Raw genomic sequence first — 10,839 nt, forward strand, 5'->3', positions numbered from 1 at the left:
TCCCAAGGATCTTGAGATCGAATCGCTCTTCTTCGTAGGCACCTCTTTCTTCTAATTAAATCTCTAGCCTCTCTTGTGAGGACAATGCCATAACTTCTTGGGCGTATTTCAGGTGCAGATGGCGTTGAGGCAGAGGCAGCCATATATATGTTCTCGGCTAGAGAATCAATAGCTCTCTCGATGTCTTCTCCAGAGTTCATGGTGGAGTTCGGTTCGATGGCAGACTCAAGATGTTGTCTGAACTCCGTGATGTTAGTGCGGTTGTTGATCAACCGTGGGCTTGGTCTGATGTTGGAGCCATCTACTTGCAAGTTAACAACGAGGGCTATGTGGTCAGAATCTAAGTCCCAGCTTTGGTATATAGTTGCTTGTGACTCCGGTATAAGGCATGGTATAAGGCAAAATCGATGCAGCTAGGTGTGTGACTCGATACATATGGATATCTGGTTGATGATCCCGTTGCGAGAATGCAAGCTCCTCTTGCTGAAATAGCTTCGGCTAACTCTCGGCCCCTGGGTGAGTTATAAGTGTCTCCCCACAGCCAGTGTCGCGCATTCCAATCTCCACCAACAAGATATCTTTGGCCACAGGACACAAGTATGTGATTGAAGTGCCTTTCTTCAAGTCTATTCCTTGGCGGACAGTAAATTGCGCTGAATACCATATCTCCCAGACCTGTGGCAACTTTTATTGACGACATTTGTATGGATTGCGTTTCCAAAGTTCTTTGTGGAAAATGACGAAGAGAAGTCCTGACATATACCGTCGCTCATCCAACGCCGTGATTGTGATTAGAGGGTTTGTAGGCTGGATAGAAAGTATATCCAAAGATATTTATTATTTCCCCTCGGTTTAGTCTTATCTCGCTTAGCAGGAGAATGTCCACGTTGTTGTTGTGCGCAAAGAGTTCAACTTCTCTGGCTTTACCTGCAATGCCATTGGCATTCCAGATGAGAATCTTGAGTGGGTTCATTGTGAGGTTGAGGCGTTATTGTGAAGCTGGTGATTCTACGTATTTCCAGTCCATTGTTTTATCGTGTTAGCCATGTCGTGAACCATGCTTTCAAGTCGCTCTAATCGTAGGCTGTTTTGCTTGTTTTGTTGTTATTGTTCTCTTTGTTGCTCTTGGAGCCATAAGAGGAATTGCTGCTGCTGCTGTAATTGCATCTGTTGTTGGCATTTCAGAAATTGCTGTTGCTGTTGGTCTAGCAATGTCTGAATGTCAACTAGATGGTGCTGTTGGTAACTATTATTTGGCGCATATGAATTGATTTGTTTCTGTGGCTCTTGAGTTAGACGATGAGGAGGTGCATTGCCGCCACGGACTATTGCAGCATAGGATTTACCTCCAGGATCGACTCTAGGGTTGGACGTTTGTTGAGTTTGCTGCCGTTGTCTCTGTTTTAATTGTGGTTGTTGCGATTTTGCCTGTTTTTGATTCTTGCTAGTCTGTCTAGGTAGTAATGTGTCAGAGTGTTGTTTTGCCAGAGAGCCTGTTGCTCGTCTATTGAACTCCTGATACCACTGGCAGCCTTTGTAGCTTGCCATATGGTTACCTCCACAGTGGATACAAGTGGGCTGCTCTTCCGAGGATCGTGCACATAGCTTGGTGAGGTGGTCTTCACCACATCGGGCACAGTTAGGATGACGACGGCAGTATTTGGCTGTATGACCATAATCCTGACATCTTGTACATTGGGCGATTTCGGATGTCTTGCGCATCCTCTCTACCCTCACCTTCTGTCTGCACAGTGTCTTAATGTTATATATTTCATTAATTTTAGGACATGGTCTTATATTAATGAAGAATATGTTGAGTTTTTCATTGCTGGAAGCCCTAGCTCTTAGGTTATGCACCTGCAGAGCAGCAAATCCATTTTTTTTTTAAATCTTCAATAATCTCGTTGTTCAATGTACTGTGGTACATTAATAACTATTCTGCAGGGTTTATCTTCCTTTAGTTGATAAGTGTGAAATTCAATCCCAAGAGTATCAAAATGGTTTACAATGGCTCTATATGTATCACTGTCTTTGGGAAATATTCGGGCTGTTTCACCTTGATTGACTTTGACGGACACGTTATCTAGGCTAGTTACCTCCTTGATGAGTTCAAATAGATCATTAAGGTCGGTAATACTAACTACTATCTGCGGTGGCTTTGGGGAACTAAGCTTATTAGCATTAGAAGTAATATGCTGTGGGTTGTTGTCCGTGTCGTTAGGATTCATATTGAGAGTATTCTGAGGGGCAGCATCAGAAGAGCTGTTATTTCCTTCATTGGAAAATGTAAGAGTTTCGTCGTCGTGCATTTCACTGGCTGCATCAATGTCCATGTCTAGCAAGGCAGATCTGTTGCTAGAGTTTATTGTGCTGGTTGTTATTGAAGACGCGTCCAGTTTTAAGTTTTTGTTCGACCTCTGAAGGCTATTATAGGGAGAAGAAGTCTTCCTTTTATTTTTTAAGTTTCTTTGGGCAGTCGCCAATTTTAGTGCAGCTCCACTAAGTACTGGATTGTTAGTTTTAGCGGCATCGCTGCATATTGGAGCGACAGTATCAGCGGAGCGTTGAATTGAGTCAGCTTCAAGGTTAGCCGTGCATCCACTAGGGCTAAAATATAGTGGATTGCTGCAGTGGCTGTTGTTGCGTTAGTGTAAGTGGAATTATTAATCGCACTAGTAAATGTTAGTGTTGTAGTTGTACTACTAATATTCTGCGTATCAGTACATAACAGATGTTGTATTTTTAGAAATTCTGCCCTGATTTCTAGCGGCGATTTACCGGCAACTTGGTGCATTTTTTCGTAGTTAATCTGCTTATTACTAACTAGGCAGATTGTTCGAAGAATTATTCTCATCCATTTTAATTGGTTTATATTGTTAGCAACTTTAGTGTTAAAGTTTAGCCTATAAACCGACAGTATTTTACTTATATTTTCTTTTTTACTTTTTTCTAACCAAAATATCAGCTGAGCACGGCGTTTATTTCCCTTCTTGTGCAGTGGTGCGCACGAAGAGGGGTAATAAGTTTGGCCCTTGCGGGCGACGAATGTATGTAGTTTGTCGCAGTCCCCTTGCTGTTCGTTGTTTCGGGCAGCCGACACTGCACGGGGCAGCGTCCGAAGGTTTTCGTTTACCGTTACGGCTATTTTTAGCTTAGTAGAAAATCAAATCGCGTACTTTGTGCGCAACACAACCGACCACGACGAGAGCAGATTAGCGACTTTATATATTATTAAAAGTTAAAATTGTATAAATTATATATGTATGTAATTTGAATTCAGTGATGCAATGATCATAGCAATAGCTATCGATGATTTTTCAATTTTAATGGGATCATGCCCTTTTTTTTTTGTATTGCGCACTATACTTGAAAATTGCACTATATGTATGTATACTCTGGTTGACAGCGTTTGGGCTGTGAATGACTATTCTGCAATCGGTATCGCCCGACTGCAACATTTTTACTTGTTTGAAATCAACATGCTTGAAATACGAGTGAAAAGCTTATAGCTTGAGATCTAGCTTATTTCAAATTTAATTTGGCTTATTTTGGTTTAAAAAATCGTAGTACAAAACTAATTTTGTTTTTTGATTGTATTGTAGGCAATGTTGCCGTTTTGGCTTATTTTCGGCCAGATCGGGTTTATTTTCAAGTGTGATTGCGGAAAAAATTTGGAAATTGCGGATAGCAGAAAATCTGGATTATTTATGCATTGAATCAGCAAATACATATTTTGTTTAATATCTGATATTAGTTACCGATTAATAAACAAACTAACAAGCTGCCAACTGTTAAAGGCTAACATCACAAGTTCTGCAATACTTTCATCTCTAAAATATAGTGGTTAGATAGATTTTCTGTTGCGCTTCGTATACATTCGTTACCTTGGTGGAATGCCGAAGTTGAAGGGTCTTTAGCCAAGTCAATTTAATAGGATGAACATTGATACGTTAAACTCAATATCAAGCATAAGGTAAAGGTTTAATGAATTACAGTTTCATTAAAACAGAAACTAATATGTATTTTTTAAAATTTACATCCGAATTGAGCCGAGATAACAGATGATGTTTTGATTACATAGTTTTTCTAAACTGCCTCAAATCGATCGCAACCAAGGAATATTTAAATTATGAGACCGAAGAGTCTGTAGACTATCTATTGGCAGATTTATCATCAATTGAAACATTTAAAATGTATAATGTAAAATTTTCTATTATTTTCGTTCTGTTTTTCATGAATATGAAATGTTTGTTACAATATTTGTACGTGTATCTATCTATTACAATTAGAGGTGGGCACGGGCCGGGTTTTCATCGGATACCCGTGGGCACTCGCGGTTACCCGTGGGTATGGGCTGAAAAACCGAGATTTAGCCTATTATTGCTTATTTTTGTCCTGATTCTGCTATTTTTTCTCGGAAAATACGGCAACACTGATTGTAGCTTTTGGTCATATTCATCGAGAAATGGATAGTAATTTTTATTGATCGTTCCATTTTGAAACACTGACCAAAGTTTTTGGTAATACTTAGCCATCATTATATATGTAAATAAGCGACATTTATAATTAGCAGTACCTTATTTTTTAAACTTGGAAATTAAAACTGAAATATTAATATATTACAATTTATTTACTTGCAGATCACAACCTAATGAGCTACGCGATGTAATAAAGTCAAGCGAATCGCCAACAGCATTGGATGAACAAAAGGTGGACCAGTACATTAAAGCAACGTCTTTAAATGTCAATGAAAAGGTTAGCCTACAGGTAATAGAAAAATTCTTCAACTGTGAATGGTTCTCTTATCGTTCTGTTCAGGTAAACAACGAGAAACTGGCAGCCTTGTGGAGGCATGCCATACACATCGGCACGTTGCCACTTCCACAGAAATCGGGGTGTAAACTTACGCCCCCATCACGTTCCATTATGCTCATACCAGCTACAGTCACCGGCAATGTGGTAAATCTGATATATAAATAAATAAAAATATTTTTGAAAAATAAAAACTTGAATTATTTGCAGATACTACCACGCATGCCTCCCATCCTTGGGGCTAGCATGCTGCTGCCGGTTCCCCCACCACACTATAGAGGCATGACACTACCCCATATGAGACCGTCTGTACTCTATGCCAATCCGGTTAGTTTAACGGGCACCTATCGCTCCAATAAGAGCACCAAGCCGACAGGGTTGATTGAGCAACGACGACGTGGTCGTACTGTTGACAACTCTGAGATAGATGTGTTGAGTGGTGCTCAAAATTTTCAATATACTGGCATGGATCGCGCGATAGCTGACAGTTTCCTGGAACGCCAGGAGCAATCGCAAGTCAACAGCCACATCGACTACTCCTCATTCTCGTCCTCAATGCACAGCAATGTCTACAGACAGAAGGCAGCTGCCAGCTCCCATACTTCAAGCAAAGCAAAAATTGTATGCCGCGATATGGTGATTTAGATCCACCAGTCACTTTTATAAATAGCTTCTCCAAGAAACTAATTCTTTAAATTTATATATATATATGTATATTCTTGATCAGGCCGACGAGCTGAGTCGCTTTAGCCCTGTCCGCCTGTCTGTCCGTCCGTATGTAAGAACACGTCGATCTCAGAATATATAAGAGCTAGGGACTTGTATTTTTTATCACGCGGATATCGATTTTTTCCTCAAAAATAGATAACTACTCCCGATATTTTACTATCGATTAAAGACCCTATCGAAAATAAGTTGTTTTATGATATCTCCTACACCTTTAAAGCTAGAATCTCCAAATTCTAAATGTAGCTCGCAAATAACTGTTAACACTTTTTCGTTGTCTGCAAAAAAGTGTCTTTCACTGACACAACCAAAAAAACTCAGACAGAAACTGTTTTTGTCGCGTCTGGCTTAGCTCGCTCGCGCTCTGAGTGAGACAGTTATTTCTGTTTTCGTTTCGCTCAAGTCAAATACTGATCGTTTGCTTGAAATAAATGAAGCAAACTGTCAGTTGCGTTTGTATGGGTAATCACACGCGATTGTTGCGTTATTTTTGTATGTATGTATGCATGCACTCGAAGGCAAAGATCATTTCTGTTGAGTTTTTTAGTAGAGCTGTTTTTTGCTGAGAGTCTTTGTGTGAGCGAAAGCCGTATTACTCTTTACGCGACACTCATGTGAGAGCGTCACACAAATGAGTCATTGCATTGCGTCTGACCGAAACAGATTCCATTGCGTCTGACCGAAACAGATTCTAAAGAAAACAAAGAGTGTCGCTCAGAGTGAGATCATGTCTGCACAATTTTTTCGGTTATGATGCGAAGCAGAGCATAAACAAAAAACGATCAACTCTCATGTGCGAGCTCTGATTTATATGCATTTTATAGAAATTTGATTTTTATTTTAACTCATTTCCACCCTTATGTCCATCCCCTCACCCATAAGTTTGTAAAAGGAGTATATCAAATACTAGAGACCTTTTGCAAATGCATGCATTTTAATAACAAAATCACAATCGAAAAGCTTCATGAAGAAAGTTCACAAAACTTTCCACAAGAAAATTTATTAAACAATTAAGTTCCCATAGTATGCCCACACTGCAGCCCATGCTTGTGTGTATGTGAGCGTGTAAGTGTGTGTGTGTTTCTTGTGAAATATCAGTTGCTCGAAGGGCTCAGTCTCAGAATCTCGTCATCGAGCAATCTCGACGTGAGCTTTCTCACTTGTTTTTATATGTATATTTACAAATGTTGGTATGTGTGTTGCATACATTGAAGAGAAAAATGTATTAGGCGTCTCTGCATAATAAACGAATAAAGTATAGTCGTATAACACATTAATCGCGTATTAATTATAGTTTGATGGAACATCAATGGCCTATTAATGGTGGATAAATAAAAGATTAAGGGAATATCGATGCTTAATAAATGCATCAACGCTAGTTTACAAATGGTACATTAATAACCTATTTATAGCATATATAAATCTATTCATCAGCTCGTTTGGCTAAAAATCCTCGTCGCTATTGTGCTCCGTCTTGATCGCCGTTTTCGGGCGCAGTGGCAGCTCGCCCGTTAGTTTTGATATGCTAATATCATCGATAGAGATAAGATCAACTGTATGAAGATTTGGAAATAGGGAATAGAGAGTAAGGAGGAAAATGTATCAGTTGACGTTAATAATATAGGTTTCAGACTTACAATCATCATCACCCTTGCCAGGGCCCATACCCACGTTGAAATCACTATCGGAACTGCTAAAGCTACTGTCGTTATCTCCAAAGCGATTGAGCATGTTGCTACTTGGTCCATCTCGTCCAATGCGTGTGGGTCGGGCGCCGCTTGAGGTAGCTACAGATACCGTGGCTGCCGCTCTTCGAATACGTCCAGTGGTAGGACGTTTGCGAGACGTGGCCGTCCCGGGTCTCTTATTGGGTGCCGCCGTTGACGAGCCGACAACCGACCCGGGATGGACACCTCTGTCTGCTGTGGTGCCCTGTAGCATTAAATCTTCGTCGCGTATGTCGGGTATTTCTGAGTCCAGACCGAAGGCTGCCTCTCGTGACAGTCCGTTGCCCATATGCTCATTAACACCATCTTCGTCTTCATCGTCATCGTCCTCGATAAGGCTCTCTGGTATAAATGACATCGAGCTTTCTGTCGGCTTCTGAAGTATTGGCGATGAAATGGGTGTACCACGTCGCTTGATGCGTGCTTTCAGGTAAGTATGCAGCGCATCACGCAAATGAAGTCGTAGAAAGTAACGCTGAAATAATTGTTGCAACTCCCTCTCGCATTCCTCAAACTCTGACATGTGAGCGGGCCGAATTTTTTGGAGTGCCTCTAGTCTCTGCTTGATTCTCTCCTGCTCTGCTCGCTTGCGCAAAAGCTTAGAGTTGAGCGCATTAAGTTCGACACGTGCATTCTCTAGTTGGGCACGACTGGACTGCAGCTTCAGGTGGCTGGCCTGGATAGCGTTCTTCAAAGTCCGCTCCACGCTGACTGTTTCCATTGCGCGTTGTACCTGCGCTACACGCACTGACTTGTTGATCAGCTCCTTAGACAGCAGATCGAAAAGACCGGCGCCGCGTTGTGTTAAATCCGAGGATAGGTCGCGAGCTCGACGCAACGCATCCATTTTATCGCCAATGTCTGCTTGATTGAGACTGCAATCTTGCTCTCGTTCCTCATCTCTATTCTCGGCATCTTCTTCTATGAGTGTAGGCGCAATGAGCAGACTTGTTATCTTCTGTAACTCAGTGCAACTAACAGCCGCGGCGGCATAGAGTTTACGCGGATTAAGCTTTATGGCTGCCTTTGTAACAAAAAATTCAGTGGCGACGCGTATGAGCAGCACACGCTGTTCCTCCGTCTCCACATTACCGGCTAGAATAACGCCCGGCTCCAGCAGCCCAGAAACCCACTGTATTACCTCGGCCACAATATAAAAGTTAGCTAGGCTACCATGATGAGTGGCGAGTGCTTGGAGCGGAAGCACCCGTGGAAAGCCCAACAACTTGAGTTGCTCACTCAAATCTGATGGACGAAAGCATCAACAAAACGGATGATAGGATAGCAAAAATTGAAAAAGTTATAGCCGCAGCCACAGCCACTGCTCAAGCACTCACCACGCACATCCTTAAACGACATCCTGCTTGCTTTATCCAATTTCAACTAAATACGCGATTAATCCAGCAAAATAAGATACATATGTACACGTTTTACCTTATTTGTTGTGGCTCTTCTGACCGCACCATTGCTTGGCAACCAGAACCACTTCCTGGTAACCGCATGGTTACTAAAAAGTCCACACGCCATATACAATTTTTTTTTTTTTTTTTTTTTAGGAATATATGCGTGTTTATAATGTATAATGTATAATGTAATGTATAATGTATAATGTATAATGTATAATGTATAATGTATAATGTATAATGTATAATGTATAATGTATAATGTATAATGTATAATGAATGTATAATGTATAATGTATAATGTATAATGTATAATGTATAATGTATAATGTATAATGTATAATGTATAATGTATAATGTATAATGTATAATGTATAATGTATAATGTATAATGTATAATGTATAATGTATAATGTATAATGTATAATGTATAATGTATAATGTATAATGTATAATGTATAATGTATAATGTATAATGTATAATGTATAATGTATAATGTATAATGTATAATGTATAATGTATAATGTATAATGTATAATGTATAATGTATAATGTATAATGTATAATGTATAATGTATAATGTATAATGTATAATGTATAATGTATAATGTATAATGTATAATGTATAATGTATAATGTATAATGTATAATGTATAATGTATAATGTATAATGTATAATATAAAATGTATAATGTATAATGTATAATGTATAATATAAAATGTATAATGTAAATTAAATATTCGACAGCGGTTTTTGAATTTAAACAAGTAAGAAAGCTCTAGTCGAGACTGCTCGACTATGAGATCCCCTGAACCCTTGGAGTAATAGCTATTTCAATAATCTTTCGCGTCTTTTAGCTTATACAAGAAACATGCACACACGCACACACACACACGCACGCGCAGACTGGCATACATACACACACACGCATACACACACACACACATACACACAGACATACACAAACATTTACACACACAAGCATACAGACGCATGGGCGGCAGTGTGCGCTTACTATGAGATCTTAATTGTTTAATAGCTTTTTAGATTATGATTATAATATGAATATACATGAATTTTCTAAAGCAAAAGTCTCTAGTATTTGAAATACGCCTTTTACAAAAGTAATGGTGAGGGGGTGAATATAGGGGTGGGGGTAAATTTTAACAAAAACCGAAATTGTATAAATTGCATATAAGCATACATAAAAAGTTTGGAGACTAGCAATAAAGGTGCAGAAGATATAATTTTACAATATAATTTTTCGATAAAGTTTTTTATCGATATAAAAAGTTAGGGATGAGTTATCAATTTTTAATGATAAACTCGATATCCGCGCTGTAATTACGGACATTTAAAAAAAAAATTCTCTTATATCTTTTGAAATCGACGCGTTCATACATACGGACAGACGGACTGACGGAAAGACGGACAGACGGACGGTCAGACAGACGGACAGGGCCAAATCGACTCAGCTCGTCGCCCTGAGCAGTTCCATACAAGTAAATGCGAAGGTCTTACAATGCCCAAAGTATCGTTAGCATTTCCTTTTCATTTGTTGCATAGTTGTCCTCCGTTTTTGACAATGTTCGTGATATAAAAGTAATGGGTCTGCCTTCTTGTTCAAGGACTGCACCGATTGCGTAATTCGAAGCATCGGTTGTTAGGTGGAATCACTGACCAAACGACACATAGACTAGACATGTAGAGCAACGTTTTTCCACGCCGCAAAATCTGTGTAGCAGGTCTCGGCCAATTTCGGGCTGATGATAGACGAAAATACTGAGAAAGAATTGAGTTTCGCGACGCACGCACACAAAAGCACATACACGTAGCAAGGATGTAAGTGTGTGTGTGCATGCTCGTCGCGAAAATGTATTCTTTCTGTGCACAACAGCCTGTGCAAATTGTAAAGCCCAAAATTTGCCGTTGGTCTGCCTTGTGAAGTGAGCACATGCATACATACATTTGTGTATGTGTATGCTTGTATGGGATGGCAAGCTAATTGTCTCTGGATTTAGTAGTTTGTAAATTTTGTATGATTTGAATCGTAGGGTGACTATCAAATAGGCTATCATGACTTAATTAGAAATTTTTGACAATAATGAGTAACGCTTGAGTGTAATATGACATATGCATTTCATATATTGCATAGCATTTAATAAAGTT

At 39.5% G+C, this 10,839-nt stretch overlaps 2 protein-coding genes across 8 annotated transcripts in view; one reads left to right on the plus strand and one right to left on the minus strand.

Moving 5' to 3' along the window:
• The window catches only part of LOC108620592 (uncharacterized), a 61,764-nt gene extending 54,953 nt beyond the window's left edge, over positions 1–6,811 (plus strand). For 5 of the 7 annotated variants that reach the window (XM_089474061.1, XM_089474062.1, XM_089474059.1 and 2 more), the window contains exons 4-5: positions 4,641–4,959; positions 5,023–6,811. In XM_089474061.1, the coding sequence (XP_089330187.1) occupies positions 4,641–4,959; positions 5,023–5,457 (754 nt within the window). In that variant the 3' untranslated portion in view covers positions 5,458–6,811. The remainder of the gene's footprint in view (positions 1–4,640; positions 4,960–5,022) is intronic. The other 2 variants (XM_089474064.1, XM_089474065.1) reach the window with 2 other exon arrangements.
• On the minus strand, positions 4,640–8,853 carry Cluap1 (clusterin associated protein 1). The gene is made up of 3 exons (XM_018013686.2): positions 8,603–8,853; positions 7,176–8,510; positions 4,640–7,091 (listed from the first exon to the last, which is right to left on the minus strand). The coding sequence occupies exons 1-3, from the start codon at positions 8,622–8,624 to the stop codon at positions 6,982–6,984; spliced, it is 1,467 nt and encodes a 488-aa protein (XP_017869175.2). The 5' UTR covers positions 8,625–8,853; the 3' UTR covers positions 4,640–6,981.
• Positions 8,854–10,839: the final 1,986 nt, after the last annotated feature.

Source organism: Drosophila arizonae, chromosome X (genome assembly GCF_054131065.1).
Source record: "Drosophila arizonae isolate 15081-1271.41 chromosome X, UAZ_ARI_1.0, whole genome shotgun sequence".
Classification (NCBI taxonomy): domain Eukaryota; kingdom Metazoa; phylum Arthropoda; class Insecta; order Diptera; family Drosophilidae; genus Drosophila; species Drosophila arizonae.